The following is a 26,221-nucleotide window of genomic DNA, read 5'->3' on the forward strand; positions in this document are numbered from 1 at the left end:
AAGCGTTCAGCCGACAAAAAGCTTTTCTGCACTTCGTTCGAAACTTTGTGACGATATGCTCGTCAAAAAAGTAAAAGATCATCGCTCGAACAGGCCCGACTGAAAGGCACACCAAGACTGACTCGTCACTTGCAGGCAAGCAACCTCCGCGGACAACGACGACTTCGACAGTTCAACTCTAGACCGATGGGTATCTAGTCCAGAAATGGGAAGGCAAGCACACGAACATCGCAATTCAGATCAAAGTATCTTTCTTGTTGTGAGTTTAGTCTTGTCTGCTTCAGGAAGATGCTCACGTCAAGACCTGCTGCGGGAAGGAGGTATCACAGTGCAAGGTCTCGTATCCAGGAGAAAAGACGTTTACCCGCACGCACGAGTGGACTGGTCCAGATTGTCGGTGACGGGAGTATAAGAGGTGTTGACAGCTCGCGTGGTTTTGTTTCTCCAGCATCGTGAAGGCCACGCTTCTTCTCTCGCGCGTGATATCGCTCTCTCCACATTGCATCTCTTTCATCTTTGCACAACTACTCGTTATTCTCAGTCACTCTTTCTGACATATTCGACTTACAATCACTATGAAGTCTTCTTTCGCCATTGCGGCCGCTTTGGCCCCATTGGCTCTTGCTCAGGGCAAGCTTGATGTCCAGCAGATTAACAATGCTCCGGCACCGACTGCCACTGCTCCTCCGGAGGTGAACACCGTTGATATGGCGGCTGTTGAGGCATCGCTTTCTTCGGCGGTGTCTGCTGCTACTGCGACTGCTACTGCAGCTCCAGCGAAGTTCCGCATGGCTCGTGCCGCTGATCCAACTTTCTGGTGGCCGCCCAAAGATAAGGATTGCAGCCCTTGGTCCTGGTGGAAGCCATGTAAGATCCGACGCAGGTCGTTGTTGTTGCTCGTACTGACTGTGACATTGCAGGCCAGCCAAACAACCCTGGCCACCCAGAACCAAACCCGCACCCCCAGGTGAGTACCAGTTCTCCGGAGAAGTGTTAGCACAGCAGTTACTGACGTCGACAGCCAAACCCGCATCCAAACCCAAATCCAAACCCCAACCCCAACCCAAACCCGAACCCCAACCCAAATCCTCAGCCACAGCCAAAGCCAGATAATGCATGCCAAATCCAAGAGCCTGGCGCTGGCCCAACTATCAGAGACCCAGATACTCCAGCTGCTTTCTTGAACAACCAACAGATCAAGGACGCCGCCACTCAGGCTTCGACCCCAAGCGGCTACAAGCAGGTCTTCCAGAACCTCCAGGCCGCATACCAAGGCGCCTCTTACCTCACCTACAAGAACCTCGACTCGTACAGCCCAGAAGCTTGCGCCGCCTTCTGCAACAGCGAGAAGTGCAGCAGCTTCAACATCTACTTTGAGCGTGCCCCATCTGTCAACCCAAACACAGATGCCAAGAACGAGACTGCCAACTGCCCCAACCCACCTTCAACCACCTACATTCGCTGCGCCATCTACGGTGCTGCCATTGACGCCAAAGGAGCTACCAACAGCGGCCAATACCGCGACCAGTTCCAGGTTGTCATCGCTGGCTCCAACGGCTACACGAAGCCAGGCGCTCCTATCTCCTGCCCAGGCTACCAGACACCGAAGCCATGCGACGGTGCCATCGGCGACAAGGGCAAGGACTGGTGGCTCGGCGACAAGTTCTTCCCAGGAGGATTCAACCCAGATTTCTGTCGCATCTTCGCCAAGGTTCAAACCGCGAAGAACATTGCTGCTGCCAAGGCCAAGGGCTCCAAGAACTACTCTCCTTGCAACTCGTTCAATGCCTTCGAGGTGTACGAAGATGGCGAGATGGTTGGTACGTACTGCAAGCTTTTCACTGAGAAGCTTCCAGTTGCGTGGGCCGAGTGGAAGAAGGAGCTTATCTTTGGAAAGACTTGGGAGTGCAAGAACTCGTGGTTCTACGATATCATCAACAAGGATTTTGGAAAGTTTTAGATGGATGTGAGGGGAGAGAAGAGGAAATGTGGAGGGAGACGGAGGACGATGGAGTGAGAAATACACGAGTGATGGTTGACTTCGAGCATAATGACTTGTTTTGAAGGTGTACTTGGCCCACAGGGGTTGTAGGATATAACCCAGTATGCAAAGAGAGTAGTTGCTCATCGTCGAATTGTACATATCTTGTGATGATCATCGATGATGAGTCGACTTGTACTGCGGAAGTCGAATGGTGACCTGTTGACCTTGTATAATTGCTGGCGTGATGTGGCGCTCATAGCTTCCGCCTTGGCGATGAACTCCGCTCGATCTGACAGATACCGGCCGTCTCAATCAGGCGGTGAGGCGAAGCTCATGAAGAAACGCGCAGAGCACGTGTTGTATAGAGTAGCAGGGAGAGTTTGTGGGTGAAGAGGAGGAGGGTGAGACAGGTTGTCGCAGGTAGGAAGGAGCCGTCGAACAGTCCGGGATCTGCGACGGGGATTATACGTCAGGCGAGGCAGGTGCGGCCCTGTGATTGGCCCGCTTTAATTACAGCTGCTCCATCGCGAACAAGCAGCCGGCACCTCCTTGTGCCTGGCAACTGTCCACCGTCCGACACGCTTTCTTCACAACCACCACCACCTCCGCCGCCCACACCCCCGGCCGCCGGCGACGACCTCGACGACCACACCACAGCCATGGACGGCTCCGAGCGGACGCCCACGCCGGACGCCTCGGCGCGAGAACGACTGCCCAATCTGTTCGAGGTCCTGTCGCGGAGGACACTGGCGCCGGTCAGTCAACAGCAGCCTGCGGTGCTGCGCGAGCCATTGGAACCCCCATTGACGTGTATCTCCAGGTCGACCTATTCTCCTTCTACATCTACATGCGCGACGTGCAACGCTCCGTTGATTATCTCGATTTCTGGTAGGTCTCCAGCGGGAAAAAGGAATACATACCGCGACCGCAAACTGACCCCGTTCCAGGCTCGATGTCTCCCAACACATGTCCCTCTGCCGTCACTACGTCCGCGAATTGAGAAGATCCGTCCTCGTCTCGACTCCCGAACTCGACAAATCTGGCAGCAAACGATCGTCGCAGATTCTCGACAACTACAATGGCCTCGAGCGCACCTCGACCGAGCCGGGGCCGAGCGGTGCCTTCAACGATAAATCGAAAGAGCGACAGACACCCGATCAGCGACTTAGCGCGTTTCTGAGAGCAGAGAACGGCACTGGTCACAGCCCGCAGAACAGCACAGGCAGCCACAACAACTCCGATTCAGGCCTCGAGCAACCGCGACCGAGTTACATGACTGGCCAGGATGGGTCACCTTCGTCAGGGAATATCAACAGCAACAACAGCCCGCAGCACACGGTTGCACGAGCAGACATTCGAGCGTCGGCAGAGAAGATCCTGTACACGTTCTTGCTCCCAGGAGCAGAGCGCGAGATTATCCTTCCTCAGGGTATCCTCAACGACATCACACACGCCATCGAGAACGAAGGCCGAGACGATCCGGAAGTCTTCGACGCAGCTAAGGACTACGTCTTCCAGGCAATGGAGCGCGACGCCTTCCCTGGCTTCCTCCGAGCGAAGGCATTGGGCAACATCGTCCAGCCTTCAATGATGCTGCGCCTCATCTGCGGTCTGGTCGCCATCTTCGGCGCGCTCTGGACTGCTTTCGTCCTCATCTTTCTCAATCGCGACCGCGCGACACGATGCTGGCTCATACTTCCATTCACCATCGGCATCTACCTGCTCGCGACACATCAGTACATGCTGGATCCTATCCTTGCCCTGCTCGGCTTCAGTGAATACACTTTCTTCAGCTTCGCGAGGATCAAGGAGCCCTTCGTCAAGAAGCTGCTGAGCCAGAGAGCGCTGATGTGCCTATTCTGGATCACGCTCATTGATGTGGCGTTATTATGTCTCTTCATTTTCGTCCCAGGCAAGCGCCTTTGATTGATCGCTTTTTTCTACTCGACAAGACCCAGATGCAAGAGTTATACCTTTTGAAGAAAATGGAGCGTCGGCGTTACACGGAGTCCTTTACCGTTCATTCTTTGGTCCTTTTTCATTGTGATGTGTGGGTGGTGCGGGGTCGTGGTTGGGTGGTTGAAGGAATGCCGAATTGTGGATTGTTGTTGATCATCATCACATCATCACGTCTCTTTTTCACGGGGTTGGATATTTCATTTTTGAAGTGGTGGAAAGAGAGAAGAAGAGTGAAACGGCCGGGACAGGATTCATGGCCTTGGATCAAAGTATGGTCCTTGAAGAAATCCAAACTTCTTGCGCGAAGTGCATGCGGTACGCTGCTGCTTTCTGCTTTTTCGACAGAGTTGAAGTAGCTTTTTCGTCGGAGCTGAACTAAGAGATGCCACTTTTTACTCGTTGCCAGTCATCTTCGTGGTGTCGTGTGGTTATGTAACCCTTCTCATCATCTCGCTCCTGGCTTACGTGTGGTAAGAGGAACAGTGCATGCGATTGAACTGCTTGGAAAATCTACTTTCCCATACACAAACGTGTACAGCAAGTGAAGGTGTATTCTCCAGCTCCGGCCCGTGGCTTATATACATGTTTTTTCGAAACAGAAAATGCTTTACCTGTGGCTTCGCCACACGGTCGGCACTGACTGACGACAGGGACATGTTACACTTATCGTAACGATCTGCGGTGCATAAGGTATCGCCAACTTCCTAGCGATGCGACTACATATCGTATCGCATCCGCTTTGGACCATGCATGTTCCATGCTATCCACTGCTCTCGGACCGTCGACGAGCGTTAATCTGAGAGCTATACCAATACCTATATAGGCAAGTTACGCCGGCGGGAGAGGGCTAGATGTATTCAAGAGCACCCGGAGATTTTGTAAGCGGGACGGCACAGCGATGCTTGGATTGTACGGGAAACTGCAATATGCGTCTTCACCCTCTTCCAAAACTACGCTCATCGAGTTGCAGGGAATTAGGCGGATGTGCTAGATTAGACACGGGCTGTGCCAACTGTTCATCCCGTGTAGGGGACAGTGCGAAGTAGGGCGAATCGATTTGCACGGGAGCAAAGCGTATGTTCAGCAAAACTTTATTCCATAGTAGGGCACCACGGTGCCCTATAACAGCTTGCATCTCGCCTCTCTACGGCAGCTATCTGCGCTCATTCACAGCCTTACCTCTGCCAGACTCCATATACTCCCACTAGTCGTACCTCGAGAATCAATCAACTACAAGATGCGACCCTCTCTGATCGCTATATTGCTCATGGCAGGGTAAAACAAAAGCCTCTACATTCTCCTCACACCTAGATGTTCGACATCTAACAATCTATTGGCCTAAATAGAATCTCCCACGCCTGGCAATGCCAATATCAATACCACTCCACTCGGAAAAATAACCCAACTCTTATGGACAAGTGTACTGCGGAGGCCCACGACAAGTTTCAACGGTCGCGCAAGAAGTCTGTCTTATTCCATCGCGGAGGCAAACATCCAATGACTTGTATCGATACGAGCTGTATTAAAGGTGGTTTCGAGGGTCTCGAGGAGTATTGCAAGAATAAGTGTGGAGAGGAGGGCTCTTATTTTGTAACGGTTGCTAGTTGTGTGCCTGATCGGGAATGTGGTTCTTTTAAGTGAGGGGGTGGTATAATGGGTGATAAGCACGAGGAATTTGGGAGATTTTTGAAGAAATGAAAGATGGAGTGTTGGCGTCTTGTCATTCCGATATTCGACTCGATTTCAAGCCAGCTAGATGACAAGAGACATCTGACAGGGCGTTGAAACACAACTGGAGAGGATACTGTGCTGTGACAGTGGCATAAGAAGCAGATAGAAATTCACCGCATAAACGCGGCATGGCAGAAAGCTATCTTTTAGGTTGTATCGCTGAGTGTGGCACTGTATCAACAAAAAGTCTGGGAACGTACGGCTCAATTCCACCAGAGTTACAATTCAGACTGTGAATGTGGATCGAGAGAGGTAGTAATCTGATTTCTCCCGCAGGCTATGAAATATATTTACTGTGCAGAAGTCCCTCACTAGGGGTGAGAACGAAGATAATTACGAGACTCCGAGAGAATAAAAAGAAGCTGTGCGCTTGTGTGGGCATCTGAGAGCCGTGTGCTCCTCACCACTCATCACAAAGAATTAGTGCCCAACTTTTGACTGCAATTAGGACGATTCGATGTTGACTTCGATTTGCCTGCTTCCTGCAGATGAAGCTCGCAAGGTGCCTCCCTCTCCCTCTTCAAAAGGCGGCAATTCCTCGCCAAATACCGCCTGTCCACAGCGTGCATTGCCGACCACACCGTACGCAATTGGCTCGCCAGCAATAGTGTTGATTGTCCATGGTCCATCTGCCTGCCTCGCATTGCACATGTTGGACGAGCCCAAAAGCACACAGCGCGAAGTGAAAACGTCAGGGTTCTCCTCGGTTGAAGCTCTATCGAAGAACCAAGTCTCCACGGATTCGAGGACTGCTCCTTCGCTGGCTGCGCGTGGACTGAAAGCTGCGTTGCAGCAAGAGAAGGCATCTTCGATTCCGCTTACTTCCTCCTGGGCTAGGGCGACACGCATGGCCTCGATCTCGATGATGGGGCTTCCGTTGACTCGGTCAGCGTAGTTGGAAGGTAGAAGGCATTCGCCGTAGACAGTTGTAGATGCGACGATGCTCGTCGCTGTGGAGGTTGTGGTGGTCGAGGCGCTGGTGGTGATCTATAATGGTGGTATTTTGTTAGCCACAGCAAAAGTCTGGACGGTAATTGAGATCAGTGGACACAAGTCGTTGCATGTCACTCACAGTTGTAGTCTTTGTGTCGTAGACGGTGGAGGTGATTGTCTTCTTCGCCCCAGGGCACTTGGTCTCAGTCTTGGTCTTCGTTGTCTAGGAAGTGAAAAGGTCAGCTTTCCTGCCACAACCTTGTCGGTAGAAGTGTTCCAGTAAAGAGTGTACCTTTGAGTATACTGTCTTGGGCTTCGCATGGATAGTCTTTGTCGTAGTGACCTTCCTCGTGGCGCACTTTCCGTCCTTGGTGTACTTGTGGCATGTCACCTTCTTAGGATACGACTTCTTGGGGTTTCCGTAGCCAGATCGCTTGTCAAGATCATTTGGTGAACCTGCGGGTGGTCCACCAACGTCGCCACCATTTGTCGCGCCAGGCACGGACTGCTGGATGGCCGTGAAGTCTGCTCGAGCTGGCACAGACGAGGTAGAGGTCACAGATGTCGTCGTGGTGGTGGTGAAAGTGTCCGTCGTGGTGTCGGTGACTGTTTTTGTGTCCTTCGTCTCAGTCACGATCTTGGTGGAAGTGTCCTTGTTGCGATCAGTGATATAGGTCGTGGTGTACTTGGTCTCCACCTTGGTGTAAGTTGGGGTCTTGGTCTTGGTCTCGGTGTGAGTCTGCTTGACAGTACAAGGAGCTAGTACAACGATAAGCATGCATTCGAGACCTTTGAGCATGATCACAACTCACTCTTGTGGGTAACCCAGTTAGTCACAGGCTGTCGGCCAGGACTCTTATAGGTCATCTCAGTGTAACAAGTGGTGCTATCTTTATTGGCCAGAGCCTGGGCTGTCAGGACCGCCACAAGGGCGCAGACGCTGTTGGAGAACAACATCTTGACTGGTTGGCTGATGGGGAATGGAGCTCGTGGGTGTGAGACATGTTTCTGAGCATCGATGGCCCGCTTAAATACTGGTATGGTGTATGCAAATGCCACACTCTAGATCGTCTGCGATCACACAGGAGAGATGACGCCACCAATACCAAGTGAAGCCCAGAAATGGGGAGCAACAGCTGAGTTAGCCATAAAGGGAGCGATTGCGGCGTCATGTTGCCCATTTTGTCGATATTCATCGCCAAGAGACGGCTCGTGAAGTCGTCGATTCATGTCGAAGCGATCCAGAGCATCTACAGGCCCCGAAGAAGTAAGGAGAGCAGCAAGGCTGAAGTGTGGAGATGCGTTTAGAATCCTTCAGCCTTGTCGTGGCTCGAGCTCATGGCTGGCAACTGCCATGGAAAGCGGAGAACCTGCAGCTCGATGCGGCAGGGAGATTGCGCTCTGCATCAACATGGGAACTCCAGAGTTCGGAGACACTCGCGAAGAGGGCGACAGAGAATGTTGCGTGTTTGTGCAAAGAAGAAGCAGGTGAAGTCGGCGCGGGACGCTTCCCGCCTCGAAACGCTCGTTGGTCTTGGCATGCACGCGCTCTTTCTTGCCCCCATATCCAGCTTGGTGAACCTCAAAACAACAACAACCTACATCGCTTCGCGGTGCAGTCTGGCTTCACGCCACTTTGGAACTATTTCGGAGCCGGAATACACTTCACCATGATCCGCCAATCGCCACGAGCCACAAGCCGCGATGGTACCGCCTGATGGCCACGTTTTCACGCGCTTCTGGAGGGAATTCCTGTTCTATTTGGAAGTCTTCATCGAGATTCCTCCTCATTCTCGGATCGGCCTAGCGCAGGACACCGGCTGAATGACTGGGCCACTCGCCAAGACAGGCCTGCCATTGAGACCGAACTTTCGGAGCTGACAAGTTCTTACGCATGGAAAGTTCTTCGAGGCTGGGACTGGCGAAGAGCATGGCGTTTTCCGTAGCCACGGTGGAGGTCCATGATCTATAGACTTGAGTCGAAAATCTGTAAGACAGCGAAAGTTGCCCACGTGTGTGGACTAATGGCTCAAGTTGCGAAGAACTTCGAGTGAGAGGAGAGAATTGCGTACCAGTACGGCCCTGGTCCAGGCCAACCATTGCGATGTCTTTATCACAGCTTTCTAGGTGCATGTCTTGGCACACTGCATACCGGAACCACGCTATGGCACTCATGACGTGCGTCGGATGATCTCAAAATAACATCCTACGAGGGAGCAAGACAGCGTTGCTGGCCAGTCCCGCAACAATGAAAAGCCCTGCATTGCTCGCTGGCTGTGGCCTTCCTCAAGAACGCCTTCGCCATCGCTACCTTCTTGATCGTTCTTCCTCCTTCATTCATGCTTCAGATTTTGGCCAAGACCTTGACCGCCTCGGCCAGACTTGCCTCTTCCTTGGTCAGCCGCGCCCGCTGTCTCTTCAGAGCTGGATCCTCGCCCGCAATACTCTCCAGCACATGAGCAGATAGCTGGCTCACATAGAGGGGCGAGAAAAGTGCGAGCGGACTCAGATCACTCTCTAGAAGATAGTGGATTACCGATTGCCTGCAGACGTTGTCGACAAATGTCTTGCGACAGACCTTATAGTACGACTTCAGGATGTCGTGGATGTCTTCAACGATGTGCTGCTCGTTGCTCATCGAGCGAAGAGGCTGTAAAGCATGTTCCAGTTGTACGACCTTGCCATGTGGGTAGGTTTCGATGGCCTTCTCCTCGACGCGCCCAGAGGCGTTCTCTTGGCGACTAGAATTGGTCAGTACAACAGAGGTTATTGCTACGCATTTTGGGTGTACTTACCTTCGCTGCAGATTGTCGTTGAAGTAGTGATTGAGAGTCAGAGGAGTGTTGCTCTTTTCCACCTGCAGCAAGAACCCGAGACACCTCATTGCGAACCCATATCGCTCATGCAATTGATCGGACAGGTTGTTGGCCAAAGCATTCCGAACGTTACCGTCGTCGCAAATCGATGCTAGAGCCGAACTGATGAAGCGGTGAACGATGACAATAGCATCACTTAATAACCCAAGACTAATGTCGTCCCACTTCGAGCACTGCTTCTTCATCACCGTGGCAAGGATTGAGGCATTGAAGGTGCCCATTTCGAAGCCTCGATTGGCTTGGAAGACTTTAAGCAGCCACTCTTCGATGCGGTCACGCAATGGAGGAGAGAGGCTCTGCTTCGTATACAGGATGTCCTCAAGGTCGTCAAGGTCTTCTTCTCTTCTGGTCTCGAAGGTCTGCTCCACAGGACGCTCGCCGAGATGTTCATCAGGGTTGTACTCGGAAGCGCCGGTGTCGTCCACGGAAGAGTCAGCATCGCCCGCAGAAGTCCCAGTGAGGTCACTGCTGAACGCATAAGTTGCGCCATACTTTGCCATCTCATCCGAGGAGATTTTCATGCGAGACATCAAGGCAGGAGCGATGCAGAGCGCAGGAGTCGTTTCGAACGCATGATCGGCGCCATGGGTAGCACTAATTGACAGCGAAACAAGACGTTGGAACTTGGTGGCAAGCTGGATGAGATATGCTGTCTGCTGCGCTGGAGTGTTTCGCTCTGCTCCCAGTCCGCGAAGTTTTTTCTGACAGGTAGCGAGTCTGTTTTTGATCTCTGTTTGGACCTGGAGCAAGTGTCAGCGAGAGCACAGATATTTGAAAGAAGCCTGACGCCCACCTTCGGAAATTCCTTCTTGACCAACGAAGACAGCACATCCTTGATACGAAGCCGGAGAGACTCAATGCCGACTTTTTCCTTCTCGACGCCATTCCACGGGGCAGTGGAGCGGAAGAATGTTGCCTCCAAATCGCCGCGGATCACGCTTGCGTCTTTGAGCTCCTTTTGTCCAGGGTTGCGGATGATGTGCCAACCCAGCTGCATCTGACGAGTGCGACCCTCAACCAGATCCAATATGCTAGACTCGGCGCCTCTATCAACCAGATCCGGCTTGGTGAGCACGCCGAGAGTGCGGTCGCCATGAGTGTCGGCCTCTGCAGCAAGCTCCAAGATCTCCTGCGTGGCAAGATCAGTGTTGGCGGGCACAACAGCGAGCATAACGGATCGAGGATTTTCCATGTATCCCGTGACCATGTTTCTCACGAGGTCAATATCAGCCTTGGTAGTTACGCCCTTGGTGGTACTCTTGAAGATTCCTGGTACGTCGATGACACTGAGATGCTCTTGTGTGGGACCAGAAATTTCCAGACGGAGAACATCGTTGGAGAACGTGGATTTCTCAGCTCCATCGTCACCACTTCCAGAAAGCCCCATGACTTCGTGTGCCTGGAAGGATGTCAGTGGGAAGTACAGAACCTCAGAAGCGGGCACCAACCTCTTGCATGATTTCCTTGAAAGTGTCAGACTCCAGCGTACTTGCCGTCTTTCCCCATTGCTTTACACGCGAAATGTGTTCGGGAGGCGCCTGCTGGTCCGGGATGATGGAGACGACGACTTCCTCCTGCGCCGCTCTGCAAAAAATGATTTGGGTGGCGAAACGAGTGCAAAGACCACTGTCTCTTGGAAGCGGCTTGTCGATCAAACCCTCGAGCACACTGCTCTTGCCGGAGGACTGGTCTCCGACCACGACAATTTGTGGCAGAGCAACTAGTTCGCCGACTCCGCAGGCAAAGAGGCTGTCGATCTTCTCGAGCATGAGTGGCTCCGCAAGGCCATACTGCTCGGGGGTGTTGGAAGACATGACTTCCGCGGCTGTGATCAATTGGAAGTGGAGGAACCTGTCGAGAAAATCACAGTGGACCAGACAGGGAGACCGAATATATTCTTCAAGCTCCTCCCAGCCGGCTTTGACGTGCCTGTCTAGGACAACAGCAACTTTCACTTACTGTTTGTATTTTCTCCCTTTGTCTCCGCTGCGCAGCAATCGCAGTGGTTTCGCCGAAAAGGCATCAGAACGCACGTGTGGTGCAGCGTACATGCTGGAAATACCAAGACCTGCATGCACTTCTACGTACGACATTCAGCAGCCACAAGCTTCTTGTTCCATGGATGACATCCCGCTTTGGGTGGGTGCTTGAGCGCATCTCGCGTGCCGCTCTTTGCGGGAGTGTTGGCGACGGAGATGAATGAACACACCTTGCACGGTCTACGCGAAGCTCAAGAGTCCATTGCAAAAGACACTAGATCTACTCTGCTACCGTCTTGCTCCTCATTGCCTTATCGAGCTACCGTATCCTCCATTTCTTCTTCTACACTTTGATCGATCATCCGAACTGGACCAAAAGCGCCCCCTTCATCCATTTCGTCTATCCTGGTCTCGTTTCACACACAGAAGGAGCTGGCTCGGCTGGCTCACAATGCGCTGCCGGTGGCCCAATATGCCCAGAAGTGGTGACAGTCCAACAAGGCTTTTGTCCCCAATGTTGACAACAACCGCGGAAAGCCGCGATATCATCGGAAATCAAGCACTATAGTTCGAGAAAGACTTAGGGACTCTTCTTATTGCCACATGGAGACATAAACTTACCAACGGGACTCCGTTGTTGATGAGCCTTCCGTGCGTTTTAGGTCCGCAACAATTCTTTGTAAGGTCCATTCTAGTCCAAGTCGGAGCTTTAGGATCGCCACAGTAATAACCACATCCGTTGTCTGGTGTTGTCACTTGGATCTTGCTACCTCTATGAGAATCATGCGGATGGCGCTGAGCCATAAGACCTGTGGGATTGAGAAATCTGTTTGTGCTCAATTACGTTAGCAGACTGCTGAAAGCAGACAGGAGATACTGACAGCAGGCTTAGAACAGTTAAGCGGTGCATGTTGAATCTTTGCTCTTGCATGCGATGTGGAAGAAGAATGATGATCGCCAGCTCCGGCTCCGCGCCATCTTTGTACTCTGGATGCAGGTCTATTTTCGTACGATTTCGATCACGTGGTGCTTCAATTCTGACAGCCCATCTCATCCGCAGAACGAGAATCAACACGAAGGCAGCCCATGGAGTGGCGGTACGACCGATCTATTCTCGATGGGCCGCTCTGCCCCATCCAGATCTGGAGCACGGAGCATACCATGAAGATCAAATTGCGTTGGCAACAACTATTGGCGTGACCATGCAACTGGTGAGTGAGATCAAACCCACATTGTCTCAATGAGAGTCAGCAAGGCATGGTTGTTCCATGTGCGGAAGGAGGAGGAGCATCATGATCACAAATGAGTTGGCTTGCTTACAACCAGGTGCAGATGTTCACTAATACATCTCACCGGCGAGCATACAATTTGGGTTGTCTGACACCAACCTTGCCAAGACCTCCAACCACCATCTGTCTCTGCATGCCCACCATCAATCGGACGCAGTCGCCGCAGGCCTGTGCGAGGCGCCGATAAGCACATTCCTCATTTGCTCAGTGGAGCGAGGACTATGACCGGCACTTCCAACCCTTTACCTTGCAACTACCGCACTCGACGCGACTTGGTGGCCGCCGGCGAGCACCTCTTGCATGCCACACATGGAGCGACCTTGTATGACAAGTGTCTGTCTTTTCACACGAGTAATTCGAACATGACGGAGTCAGGATGTCGGCGAGCTATTTCCAAAGTATGTTGTTTGCTACGACGTCGACCCAAAAGAACGAATCATGCAAGACATGTACCTTTGTACAGCCACGAGGCAGTAAGCTACGTCTTGTAAATATCAGTCATACCGTGTGAAACATTCCTCGATGGCGCTGTTTGTCCGATCCGCACGCGTGTCAAGAGAGCAATTGATGGATGCCTTGGAAACGATTATTCCCACGACGGACGGGGTCAAAAGCATGCTGATGAGATATCAACCCCCGCCCGAGTCTGACGCTCCAAACCTCACAGCATTTTGCTGGTCAGCAGCTGATGTTTGGGACGAAGATAGACCTCGCCTCGTAATTGACATGTAACCTCGAAGGGGCAAATGCTAGACGAATATCAACGGGATCATTCGGATCCTTCGAGAAGTGTATGTTGTACTGTTCCAGAATTTGCAACATGGCGGGGAAACTTGGTGAAAGCCGCAAAACTCCAACGTCTATGGTCATAGCTGGAGATCGTGATCTAAGGCTACCGCAGCATTCCGTATGCCAAAGCGCTCAGGAGGAGTTCCATGGCCTTCCGGTGCGTGCGAAGTGCTATAAATGCAGCTGCGAACCCCATTGCAATGACCACCAAGCAAATCCAGACCCAACATACAAGCAACAAAATACCAAGCCATGCAACCCCAATTGACCCTCCTTCTCATCTTTGTTCTCCAATCCTTCCACGCCAAGGCGTGCACTCCACGAACTGTCGCCGTCTCCTGGGAGACTGCATCAGGCTCTGGACATTCTCCCAAGACTATGCCAGCTACTGTGGCCTACAAATGCCGCAATCCGGCAGTACAGGCGCGAGACGACTTGTTTGGAGAACGGAACATGCATATATTGCATGCAAGACAGGGACGGCGAAAGAAACCACTGCCAGGAATCTGCAGCAAGCCGACTAATGGCAAGGCTCCTGTTCAGAGTACTCGGGTTGAAGGTAGTAAAGTTTGAGTCTCGAGAGCCATCGAGGAAAATGTTAACACCTCGATAGTTGAGCTCGATGGACCTGCAGTGGATCTGACGACGCCGCATGGCGCCCATATCCAGATGACGCTAGATACTGTTGTCCATAGGGACCCCTCCGGAAGCAGACACCGTGCCATGACTTTCCGAGCGTCCAATCGTGGCAATTGTCCAGCTCAAGTGTCATTCAGTACGCCGGTAACCTTCGAGAATGCGCGTCGCGGCGACCCAGAACAAGGCCCTGGCTCCAGAGATCTCCCGATACCTGGCCCTAATGATCCGGTCCCAACTTGCGAGATCAATAACCTTGCAATCACGGCGCGAACTTTCGTAATCGTCGTTGCGTTGCTAGCTTGGGGATGTTAGACGCATGGTGACAGATGGGCGAACAAGTCAGTCAAGGAACCACAAGGGATAGGCGGAGGTTTTCTGGGCGTAGTATTGTATAGAGGAACTGTCTTTACCTGTCAAACCTTACAACGTGCTCGTTGCTGTGAAGCTCTGTATTTCATTACTTCTCCACTTGATAGTTCGTAGCGCCCAGCTGTCGCGCAGGTTGTCAATGTTAGCAGGGAACCTCAATCAACGAGAATGCATTCGCTCGCAGCACGGTCTTCCGAGCCTTTCTAACGTGATGCATACCCGACCGGTTCATGTGGAAGAGCATCTTGGGCAATCATGTGGAGTAAACGAACACATTTGAGCCATCTGAACCGGTCCACAGTGATGGCCATTGTTTCAAGTCAACTTCTTCTTGCAATTCTTGACACATGTAGAATGTTAAAAGTTCAGCTAACATCCGTCAGCAGTGTTACTCGCCGAAGAGGTTGCCTGAGTTGCCTCGGTATATTGCAGAGCTGTGCAATTGTGCGCGTTGGACCATTCTGGTGTAGCGACTTCGTTGCGGAGAAGCCACGAGACTATGTGACTAAGAATCGTATGACTAAAGTGCCTGCACGCCAGGGTTTAAGCGTGAAGCCGTCGATCGAACCTACTCTTTCTTGAGTGGTCGTACGCATCTAGCTACGGCCGAGCAGCTTCGATGGTCACAATACAATCGCTTAATGGAGTGACCATCACTGCCTTCCCATGCAGTTTGCAATGCTCAGACGGGCACTCCGAGAAACAAGAATCGCCGCTGCGCTCTTCAGCTGAACTGACAACGTGTCCTCAATCCTTTCGGCTGTTATTAAGCGCGACAATGCCGAGTCCAAGCTTCTCATTTGCTGAACAGCGCAGAGATACGTGCATCTCATGCTCTATCCTCAACTGGTCCATTCTCTTGGCATTTTACATCTCGTAGGCATGATTTCAACCTACAAAAAGCCCTGACCAGCAGGTTTATGTCAAACATAAAGGCAGTCCTTGCGCAATTGGGCAGGGGTGACATATAATAAAGCTTTCTGCCCCCGCAGACCCCAGAAAACCAGCATAACAGACATCACTGTTCTTGCACTCCATCGCTTGTACTTCACAATGAGCAGAGGACAGCACAAGGCACCCGCCCAATTCATCACCGACCAGCACAGACGATTGCTCCAGACTTTGCCTTTCGAAGATAGACATGACTTTGTGAATGCCGAGAGAGGGTTCCTAGGACGACTTGACTTCAACAAGTTAGAAAGCGCCAACGGGACTTCAATCTGGGACAACGATCAATACAAGTTTCTCCAGGCCAATGCGCCCGACACAGCCAACCCAAGTCTGTGGCGTCAATGTCAGCTCACTCGTATTGATGGTCTATTTCATGTCTCCGAATGCATTTATCAAGTCCGCGGTCTAGATCTCTCCAACGTAACCTTCATCGAGGGCATCGAAGGCCTTCTCGTTATCGACCCGCTCACATCGAAAGAAACAGCTGCAGCTGCGCTTGGCCTGTACCGGAAGCATCGTGACCCGAAGCGACCTGTGAAGACAATCCTGTATACACATTCTCACGTCGACCACTTTGGAGGAGTCCGGGGAGTTGTCACTGATGACGATCTGAAGAAAAACAATGTCAAAATTCTGGCACCAGAGGGATTCATGGAGCACGCAGTTTCCGAAAATGTCTACACAGGTGTTGCCATGGCCCGCCGGGCAGCCTACATGTATGGATCCGCACTTCCAGTAGGTCCACACGGTCAGATTGGTACTGGACTGGGGCAAGCGGTCTCCAATGGCCAGGTCACACTCATTGCGCCCAACGTCGAGATCAAACGCACGAACGAGAAGTTGACCTTGGATGGCATCGACATGGACTTTCAGATGACTCCGGACAGTGAAGCTCCGTCTGAGATGCTCATCTACTTTCCTCAGTGGAAAGCGTTATGTGCGGCAGAAAACGCAACACACACTTTCCACAACATCTTGACACTCCGAGGTGCTCTGGTACGCGACGCTCGTTCTTGGGCCAAGTATCTGACAGAAACAATCGACGTGTTCGGGGACGAGCTCGAAGTGGTGTTCGCATCGCATCACTGGCCAACATGGGGCAACAAAGAGGCCGTGGAATTCCTTACAACTCAGCGTGATATCTATGCTTATGTGCACGGCCAGACCGTGCGACTCATCAACAAGGGATACAATGGCCCGGAAATTGCAGAGATGATCACACTGCCGCCTGCTCTCGACAACGCCTGGAATGCGCGTGGGTACTACGGATCTATCAACCATAATGTCAAAGGTATATATCAGCGATACATGGGCTGGTTCGATGCCAACCCGGCCCATCTTTGGGAGCACATACCGGTGGAGAAAGCCAAGAGATACGCTCGGCTAGCTGGTGGTGTACGAAATCTGATCCACGATGGACGGAAGGCATTCGAGACCGGCGATTTGCGCTGGGCTGCGGAAGTCGTCAATCACGCAGTATATGCCGATCCTGACAACTCGGAAGCGCGTAACTTGCTCGCAGACATCTACGAACAGCTAGGATATGGATCAGAGTGCGGAATCTGGAGGAACTTTTATCTCTCAGGTATCACCGAGCTGCGACAAGGCAATTTCGGAACACCACCCCGAAGTGCTGCGCAGGATGTGATTCGACAACTGACACCCGAGATGCTATTCGACTACCTTGCAGTTCAGATCAATGGTCCTCAGGCCTGGGATAAAAAGCTCGACATCAAAATCATGTTGACTGACACGGATGTGAGCTATCGCCTGCGACTCTCCAATGGAGCTCTTATCTATTCTTCCAGCAGACGATGCTCGACAGAGCCACAAGCTACTCTCAAGGCTATCACAAAGACACTGCCAGCACTTCTAGCTTTTGGATCTGACCCTGTCAAGCTGAAAACAGCAGGCATTACTGTGGAGGGAGACTTGAGCGCTTTTGCTACACTCACTGGCTTACTTGATCAGGGAGATCGTAATTTCAACATTGTAGTGCCACGGGGTGTATCGTCGCAGCGCACTGGAGAGATGGATGCGGCTGGGCCCGGCCAACGAAAAGCTCCTACAAGGTCTGTTCTCTGAGGACAAAGAATTGTGCTCTTTACATTTCCTGGTCGGCAGAGCACAGAGATTGGGTGTTGCTCTCTTTTGCCGCTCACAATAAGACCAAAGCACATCTCGAATTTCCCATCACAACGCCATGGCGTTCATTCTCGCTCTCGAAACGCCCAGCGCAATTCCTTGGCACCCTAAGCACGGGCCTCGAACATTCCACGGTGATTGCCCGATTTGGTAATTCCCCACGAGAAGCCCTAATGGAGTACAAGTAAAGGGCGTTCGGGCAAAACTTTGCTCAAGATCAAGTCTGAAGCACAACAAACAGAAAACATTTAAAGAAGATCGTGCTTGCATGATCCATGTGTCATTCCCTCATCAAACCGCCTCCAGTCTCCTGCGCAACAATGACCACAATTCCACTCGCCACCCAAGAATCGCTTCAAGCCTTTCTCTCCAAAGCCACCATCTCCCAAGACGTGTTTAAATTGCGTTCAGACTATCGTGCCCTCCTCATCGCAGTCTCGAACCTCTCCTCGTCCAGCACTGGTCCCAGCGACGCCTTCTCCGAAAACCTACTCCAAGAAGCCGAGACATCTGTCCGTTCCCACTTGTCAACCGGAAAATCCGTCAACGACATTCCTCATGTTGCAGCCTGGAGAGAAGCCTACAAGTCTTTCGGAGCCAAGCCCAACAGACATCGAAACTCTCTCGAAGCGTTGACCCGGAGGATCACTCTTGCAACAGAGGGCAAGCCCGCCGCTGGTCTTCCTCGGATCAATAAGTTAACAGACATCTACAATGCCATTTGTGTCAAGTACCAGATTCCTCTCGGAGGAGAAGATCTGGAGAAGTACTCTGGCTCTCCGCAATTGAAAGTCTCCGAAGGCACAGAGCCTTTTCATGTGACGGAGAAAGGCGAAGCGAAGATTGAGTTTCCAGAGAAAGGTGAAGTTGTGTGGTGTGATGATGAAGGTGTGACGTGTCGGAGGTGGAATTGGCGGCAGGGACCTCGGACGGCACTGGATGAGAAGACGGAGAAAGTGCTGTTCATTTGTGATGCCTTGGACGCTATGAGTGATGTCGAGCTGGAGAAAGTGGGCGATGAGTTGGTGAAGGCGTTGAAGGAAGGGAGCCCGGACTTGGTGGTGGCAACGAGGCTGATAGAGATTAACGAGGGCGGCCCTGGCTTACGCCCTCGGCGACTGTGACCTGTCGCTATTCCTCGTGGGAGGCAGATTCGTCGGCACTGAGGCCCAAACGCCGGCGGAGAGAGCCCATGTCATCTCGCTAAATTCTTCCAAGTGCGTTATCTCTACGCAACTCATATCCTTCTTCAACGCTCTGCAGGGCGATATAATCAGCTTCCTGCTTCTCAGCGCGATGCGCTCTCCACCACGCCACGTAGGCGAACCCAGTTGTGCATAGCTGGCCCACGGTTGCCAGGAGAAACGAGGAGATTTGCACCGACTCCAGCTCGCGGGAGATATTGCACCGCAACGAGATCACGCCAAAGACAACAGAAGCCACCAGGCCGGAGAAGGCCGACAACGCCAGGACGAGCCTATACTTTCTGTTTCGACGCAGTGTCTCCTCCGGGCGCAGCAGCATCTTCACCACCTCGGTGGCAGTCGCGATGGCAACGAGAGTGCAAAATATTTGGAGAATCGTAGTCGCCAGGCGACGATCTCCGCTGCACGCGGACGGCAGCGCCTTTGGCGGCAGGCAAGTCGGCAGCTCGGTCAGATCGATGTCTGTGAACCAGTGCGTCGCGTTGAATCGCACTACAGAAGTCATGGTGGAGGCGGTCTCGATGTCGTGGCGAAAGGTATAACGCGGCGTGTCTGCAAATGCGTCGGCAACGAGTCAAGGAAGAAGTTAGAGACGCAAAAATGGAGCAAACAGCACGCAGGGGCCACTTCGTCCCACGCGCGCGCGTGCACTTCACAACCGTTGTCGCGCTTCACTTGCATCTGCATATGCCGCTGTTTCTGCTACTCGCTTTGAATTCAGTGCCATCGAGACTGCAGACGGTGCGATTAACGCTTAGAGAGATTCGACGAAGAGAGAGCATCGCTTCAAACTCTCTCTCTGCTCGCCTGCCACCGAGCTGTGCTAATATGCCCGCAGACGACGAGAATAATGCTCTGATAGATTCGGGGAGGAAACACTGCTATAGACTTCCTCTCTGCTCGTTCGTATCGTTTCTGTACAAATCAGCTAGCAAGATGGCGCCAATACTGCTCGAACAGACATAAGAAGAGAGGAGTTCTACAAAGTCTGTCTCTGCTAGCCCGCCTCGATTATGTGCCACCCAGACTACAAACGACGCGCATCGTACTTGGAAAAGATAGAAGAGACGTTGAGGGCTACGACTACTCTCTGCTCCTCCGCCTCGTTCTAAGCCAATAATTCTATAGACGGCCAGGATACTGCTTGAACAGGTGGGAGGAGAGAGCACTGCTACAAGATCTATCTCTGCTAGCCCGCCTCGACTGTGTGCTAACAGTTCTCTAGAAGGCAAGAACAATGCTTGAATACATTCCAAAAGAGAGCACCGTTACCAGGTCTATCTCTGCTGACCCGCCTCGTCTCGGTGCCACCGAGACTGCAGGTAGCGCGGATCGTGCTCAGAGAGAATTGAGGAGGCATTTGGCGCTGCAATTTCTCTCTGCTACCCCACTCAATTCTGTGCCAATGAGTCTGCAGACTGCAAGAACTCTGCTCTGATAGACTCGAAGAGAGAGCACTAACATCAGCTCCTTCTCTGCACGTCCGCCACGGCTTTGTGCCGACACGTCTGCAGACGGAGTGGATTAAAACCAGAGGGGGTTTTGTGAAAAGAGATACTATGTTGTTACCCCCGACCGGCTAGTGGCTGTGCTTGTGTATGGTTAGAGCTCAATAAAGGAGCCCCATTAGCGGAATAGTCGAACCACTTTCGCCCACAGTGTAGCTCCACGCTTCGGCCCTTCGCTGTGATATTGTGCGTCTGGAAAGACTGACACCTGCCCCAGTGCGTATCCTTGTTGACCTACACCATTATTAGCTCTCTGTCCTGTGCATCAATTACGGGCTTGATGCGCACTCACTCCGATGTTATAGATTGGATATCGCTGCGGCGACTCCTTGATCTTCACACCATCAGGCCTTCCACAATGCTTGTTGTCATACACCAAGCCGTCGCATGGCTTGTGACAACCTGGGTCCTCGCCATCCATGTTGGGCATCCACTGAGCAACAAAGGCATCGAAAGTCTTCTCGTCGTCCCAGTCTCGGCACTCGCCTTCGTGGATGCGAACACCAGTATGAGGGTCTTTGCTGTCCATCGGAGGCGGTCCGATACATAACGGATTGTCCCAGCGGTTGAGTACGATCTGGAACTTGAAGCGACAGTAGGCATGTGCACTTGAAAGCCCGAACGTAAGGAGGTCCAGACTTCGTGCAAAGCGCATTTTGTCGATTTGTGGAGATTCTGCGTGTCGAAGAGAGTGTCTGAGCGCCAGGATTTATGAAGACAGTTGCAAAAATGAGGCCACCAGCTGGCAGCCCAAAAGTTACTTCGAACGACGCCACCGAACCCGAGCACGGCGCGGGACAGAGTTGTACCATGGAACCTCCTTGCATTTTAGACCCACGCCTTGGACTGCCGATTTCGTTCAATAGTCTGAACAGATTGGCAGTGCGTCGTACCGTCCTCTGCCCTTGGACGTATGATCTTGTATGACGCTGAAGGGATCTGCGCCTGGGCAAAAACTCTAGATGTAGTATTTGTGCTCCACGACAAAATTTGCCACGTCCTTAACAGGCTTTGACTACATTGCTCGAGAGGACTGACATGAGTAGTTTATCAGCGGTGTCGTGATGCTTGCTCCTTATGAGCGTTTTGTGCATCGTGATGTTTCATCGAGACTTGCTGGGCGTAGGACGGCGAATGTTCCTGAGTCTCGGGATCCTTCTGCCTGTGCTCTCTTCCCGGCACGCCAAATTTTCGCCACTCTCTGAAGTGGGAGAGCGTGTGTCGATGAGCACATGATGTTTTACAAAAAGCAGCTCCAGGATAGTCGATCAGCTCGTGGGCAATAGTTGCGTTGGAAAGGCAGACATCATCGAAGATATGGCCCTCCTCTGGCCGAACATTAATTCCATCTCAACAGAGTTAGGATGCACGTTGCGTTGGAGGCTACGCGCTCTCGTAGAGTCATGTGCCGTTTGGGACGAAAGGTTCGCTTCATCGCTGCCGGACATCGGCGTGGAGTTAGTCAAAGAAGCCAGAGATTCTTGGGCAATCAATATTCATTGAGCGACTTTTGACTTCTTCCACCTTGTCGTCGAACTCGTTGTTCCAAATAGAAGTTGGTGGGGGAGCTAAGATTATTTTCCGATAGAGACTTGATTCCGCTTCGTCGCACCTTGGAAGCTCAATGGCTCGACTTTAGCGTGCATATGTGGAAACGCGATTTGTTTCCGACCTTCTGGTTGTGCTTTGCTCGCGGCTTGTCCACACTGGGTGGGTCGGTGAGGAATGTAGTAGCAGAGAGACCATCCCCATCTGTCGTAATCATTGTCGTGATTTGGTCGCTTGTCCATATTGGTTGGCATCGGAACGAGCGCGGAGTTGGAGAAGTAAGCTGTTTCTAGAAGTGGTCTGGACCTATGCCTTGCCTTGTCTTCGCTGGTTGGCTTGAGAGATAGCTCAGTGCTGGAGGAATAATGCATCTCCGACTGGAGGTTGAATCTGCATCGCAGGTTTGTGCAGATTCATTGCGTTGAAGCAGCTGCACAACTCTGAAGCACATTTCGCTTCCGCTGGAGAGTGCATGTTGGGTTGACAGGTGGTTGACATTGGGTGGCCTCAAATCAGGCATGAATGTCGGAGGCAGACCAATTGACAGCTGTACAGAGCAGATAGTCGCGGTCACGTGAGCTGCAATTACCTCAAAATACGAGTTGTCATTCTAAAACATGCCCATGCGACCGTCCAGCAGTGGAGTTGATCTGACTAGCATGGCGGTGATTCCTTCTCCAGAGGGTATCTGGGTATTTGAGGCCACCTTGTTGATTAACCGTGAGTGATTGCAGCACGCGCAGATTGTAGCCGCAAGATTATGCCGTTGTGCATCCATTACACGTGGAATTGCCCAGCATCAACGAGTTGCGATTGTTGTGTTGATTCTCGATATCGCTGCTGAGGTTTGAATAAGGTATCGCGTTTGATGTGTTGCCTTGCAGCCCGGCTCCTTAACGAGAGCCTTCCTGACAGTCCTGAGTCTTGTTCCGATGTTGATGATGATGATCACCGGATTCAAGACTCTGGCTCGATTGGCCTCGCCAACATTTATTTGGTCGGTTACTGAGCTCCGTTGACGGTATCTTTGATGTTGTTGTTGACTCTGAATTGATTGGATCCGTTGTCATGATACCGCCGCACACCGTGCCACCATTGCCTTGGCACTCAAGGTTCGAACCGTGTGGGAGTTGAGAGACACGTGGACAAAGTCCGCCTCTCCACTGGCAGTGCCCCAACCGAGCTTAAAGGGCAAAGCAGATTTGATCTTCAAAGAGGTGCGCCTCGATTCACGCCCTCTGCGACTGTAACCTGTCGCTTCTCCTCGTGGAAGTGATATCAGTGGGCCCAGAGGGCCACACGTCGGCGGAGAGAGCCCATTCTCATGTCTGCTCCCCAAAGTTGTGCGAGTACGCTTTCAGCACGCGACTCTTCTTCACTTGACTCTTCTCCTCTCCCTTCCTCCACACTCCCCGAGCTCCGCAGGTGGACTTCGTCCTCCCCTGCTTCTCAGCTTTCTGTGCTTTCCACCAAGCGACGCCGGCATGCGCGGTCGAGCCCAAGACCGCGACCACCCCGAGGCAAAACAGAGATACTTGGGCCATCTCCAGCTGGCCAGTGCGATTGCATCGCAAAGTGATGCCACCGAACGCGATAAGGCCGAAGGCGGCGCGGGGATTTATCACCAGCGGCGCAAGCTTGTATCTCTTCTTGCGCAGCTTACTCTTGCCCGGTCGGAACGTGACGCGGAGCACCTCAGCAGAGGTCACAAGCGCGAGAAAGGCGCAAAACACTGCACGGCGGTGAGGGCGGCACGCGTCTCTGGGCTGCACGCCGAAGGAGGGAGATTGATGGCAACTGTGGGCCGCACGTCGGCGGAGAGATCCTCTGTCTTCTCGCCGGGTATCTTCGAGTGCGTTTTATGTACGCGACTCCACTCCACTTTCCTCCAAACGCCGCAGGGGAATCTCGCCCGCTTCTGGCTTCTCAGGCTGACACGCCTGCTGATTTCTTGGCACCAGATACGAGCAGGGACAACGCTTGTAGCCGTGCTCTCTCTTCAAATCTCTGGGCGCAATTTGCACCATCTGCAGTCGTGGTGGCGCTGATTTGAGACGGAAAGGCAGAGACAGCTGGCGGACTGTTCTTTCTCGCCGGCTGCCCAATGGCACTTGAGGTGCCCGTTGCATACGTCGCAGGCGGAAACTGTTCCCAGCCTTTGGGAGCCTCGATTGCTTCGCCGACGCCTCCAATTAATTTCACGCTTGTCGGACTTTGGACAGCTTCTCTGTAAGGAGTGCGTGCTCTCTGTCGTTCACGATCTCCGCGTGCTGAGACGTGCGCATGCGTTCGATCTGTCTTCACAAAGGATGAAGCTCTCTACCATTGGCCTTGTCGTCGTTCCTCAAGGTGGTAGCCATCTGCTCCAGGAACGACTTGCAATCCTGGGGGTTATCCGCTTCGTCTGCGGACCCAGTGGCGCTCCTCTGACCAATCCTCTAAGAAGAGCATCCGCCCATCTGTAAATCTGGCAGCACGGACTTGACACGATGGACAGGGAGACAGGAAGTGACGACGCTCTACCCGGAAACCTCCTCATTCACCAATCAATCTCTTCTTCTTCGTCTTCTGCTCTCGACCTGCCATAAGTCCCATCCCAAAGCAGCTGGAATCTTCGTAGCTGTGGCAGCGGACCAATGTCACGGAAAAGAACAGCAATGTAATGTGTCTGAAGCATACCCCGAGCTCGCTATGGCCTGTGCCATCAAGCTGCGTGAGAACACCATTCACTTTGAGGCCCTCCCGACCGGGTGAGAAGCGAATGCCTGCTCCATCTGCACATCTGGCGGCAAGAAGCTAACGTGATACACAAAGAACCAGAAGGTGACGACAGTCTTCCCAGGCTTTCCGTGGAAGCTCCTGTTCCCCTTGTTGATCTGGTGGCACCGAGCCAACAATGGTAGGCAGAGAAACTGCTTGGGCAATGCCTTTTCACCGGGTCTTTCTGAACAGCATCCATTCCCTTTGCGCTCCAGACGGCACGCAGCTAGCGTGGATAAGCAGAGAGACAACGTTTGAATGCAAGCGAAACATGTCATCTGGTCGAGGAGGGTGGTCGTTCCATCTAATGAAAGTATGCTGTTGTCTGGTGTGCTAGGCGCTAGGTGGCCTATGTGCAGCTCTAGCGCAGCTGGCAGAGTGGCGTCGTTCCCTCCATCTAAGAAGTGCTGATGCAACCAAGACATGAGGCCATCGAGAGGCACGTCGGGGATCTGCAGTGCAGGATCGTGAGTCCATAGGCGAACGTCGTCGTGGCCAAATCGTGGGTCCACGACTGCTTGTTGAGCAAGTATCAGATCTCCGTAGAGTCGACCAACGCTAATGCGTCGGTCCCAGTCATGGAACTTCGTGAGTTCTTAATGTATGTTGGTGACATCGGTCGCAAGCGCTTGTGGAATATCAGTCGCTGCCTGCGTCAAAAGTCCGAGTACTGGTGACTCGGCATCTGCTCTCTTGGCCTGTAGAACAAGGGTCGGCGGCATTCGATCTCCCCGAATCTCCCGGGGCACGATATTCTCCGTTTGTACGTCTGTCGGCACCAGATCAGTCCCGCCAGGCAGGACAGCGCCTTGAAGAAAGACTTTTCTCCAAATCTGCCTGAACAGCGCCCGTTCTGTTTTCTTCTACGCTGATGTCGAGTAGCTCCTCGCCGTACTCCTGTGACTGTCTGTCTGGAGCCTTGGTCTGCACAGCTGGACCACGCCTTTCTACGACAACCAGCAGCGCGCGCTCCACTACAGCTTTGACGCACTGCGGGTTTCGTCAAACTCGGGTCCGGCTTTAGCAGGACGGAGATTAGTATGTCTCAGCGCTGAATGATTGCCTAGACACAAGATTCCGGCTAAGATTCGTCGCTGTGCCCAGAGATACTATCTCTCTCTGGCGCGCTTTGACACAGAGACTCCAATGGGGCCGATGCTCGTTCGTCACGTTAGTCGTATACGTTGCCGACTTGCTCTGGTTTGCTCATTGCCGGTCTGGAGCATTGGTTGAAGCTCGGGAGCGGCAGCCTCGAGAGTGGGCACGCGAGGTCGCTCTGCCTCAATTCTTCATCCGTCTCCAACACTTGGCCGGTCGAGATGGTGCTTGCGATGGTGTTGTATGGTCCTACCACGTTCGACGCAGGGTAGCAATTTCTCGACGGCTACAAACTCATCGGAACATCCATCGTACTCTGTTGGTGGACCTGCCAGAACCCAATAGCTTTGGATATTTATGTGGGTACCGCGCTTCCAAGTGCTACTGGTATTTGTCTCACATTCCGGCCCTGATCGAATTTCTGTGGCGCATATCTTCATTCTCTTGCTTTCAGGTCT

General features: G+C 52.5%; 7 protein-coding genes across 7 annotated transcripts; 4 read left to right on the top strand and 3 right to left on the bottom strand.

Annotated features, from left to right (window-relative positions):
• Nucleotides 1–575: 575 nt before the first annotated feature.
• CKM354_000609300 (uncharacterized protein) lies at nt 576–1,960 on the top strand (the record flags this gene model as incomplete). The annotated part of the gene is made up of 3 exons (XM_044801392.1): nt 576–867; nt 921–967; nt 1,022–1,960. 3 exons carry the CDS (start codon nt 576–578, stop codon nt 1,958–1,960), a joined length of 1,278 nt encoding a protein of 425 aa, XP_044657327.1.
• Nucleotides 1,961–2,643: 683 nt separating this feature from the next.
• On the top strand, nt 2,644–3,910 carry CKM354_000609400 (uncharacterized protein; the record flags this gene model as incomplete). The annotated part of the gene is made up of 3 exons (XM_044801393.1): nt 2,644–2,739; nt 2,805–2,872; nt 2,932–3,910. 3 exons carry the CDS (start codon nt 2,644–2,646, stop codon nt 3,908–3,910), a joined length of 1,143 nt encoding a protein of 380 aa, XP_044657328.1.
• A 2,208-nt stretch (nt 3,911–6,118) lies between these two features.
• Nucleotides 6,119–7,564, bottom strand: CKM354_000609500 (uncharacterized protein; the record flags this gene model as incomplete). Its single annotated transcript, XM_044801394.1, has 4 exons — nt 6,119–6,661; nt 6,747–6,830; nt 6,900–7,366; nt 7,420–7,564. 4 exons carry the CDS (start codon nt 7,562–7,564, stop codon nt 6,119–6,121), a joined length of 1,239 nt encoding a protein of 412 aa, XP_044657329.1.
• A 1,387-nt stretch (nt 7,565–8,951) lies between these two features.
• Nucleotides 8,952–11,297, bottom strand: CKM354_000609600 (uncharacterized protein; the record flags this gene model as incomplete). The annotated part of the gene is made up of 4 exons (XM_044801395.1): nt 8,952–9,348; nt 9,403–10,223; nt 10,277–10,882; nt 10,932–11,297. 4 exons carry the CDS (start codon nt 11,295–11,297, stop codon nt 8,952–8,954), a joined length of 2,190 nt encoding a protein of 729 aa, XP_044657330.1.
• A 4,304-nt stretch (nt 11,298–15,601) lies between these two features.
• CKM354_000609700 (uncharacterized protein) lies at nt 15,602–17,584 on the top strand (the record flags this gene model as incomplete). Its single annotated transcript, XM_044801396.1, has 1 exon — nt 15,602–17,584. The coding sequence occupies one exon, from the start codon at nt 15,602–15,604 to the stop codon at nt 17,582–17,584; it is 1,983 nt and encodes a 660-aa protein (XP_044657331.1).
• Nucleotides 17,585–17,964: 380 nt separating this feature from the next.
• On the top strand, nt 17,965–18,768 carry CKM354_000609800 (uncharacterized protein; the record flags this gene model as incomplete). The annotated part of the gene is made up of 1 exon (XM_044801397.1): nt 17,965–18,768. The coding sequence occupies one exon, from the start codon at nt 17,965–17,967 to the stop codon at nt 18,766–18,768; it is 804 nt and encodes a 267-aa protein (XP_044657332.1).
• Nucleotides 18,769–20,414: 1,646 nt separating this feature from the next.
• On the bottom strand, nt 20,415–20,886 carry CKM354_000609900 (uncharacterized protein; the record flags this gene model as incomplete). Its single annotated transcript, XM_044801398.1, has 2 exons — nt 20,415–20,591; nt 20,650–20,886. 2 exons carry the CDS (start codon nt 20,884–20,886, stop codon nt 20,415–20,417), a joined length of 414 nt encoding a protein of 137 aa, XP_044657333.1.
• Nucleotides 20,887–26,221: the final 5,335 nt, after the last annotated feature.

The sequence above is a fragment of the Cercospora kikuchii genome, assembly GCF_019650295.1.
Source record: "Cercospora kikuchii DNA, contig_00003, whole genome shotgun sequence".
In the NCBI taxonomy this organism is placed as follows: domain Eukaryota; kingdom Fungi; phylum Ascomycota; class Dothideomycetes; order Mycosphaerellales; family Mycosphaerellaceae; genus Cercospora; species Cercospora kikuchii.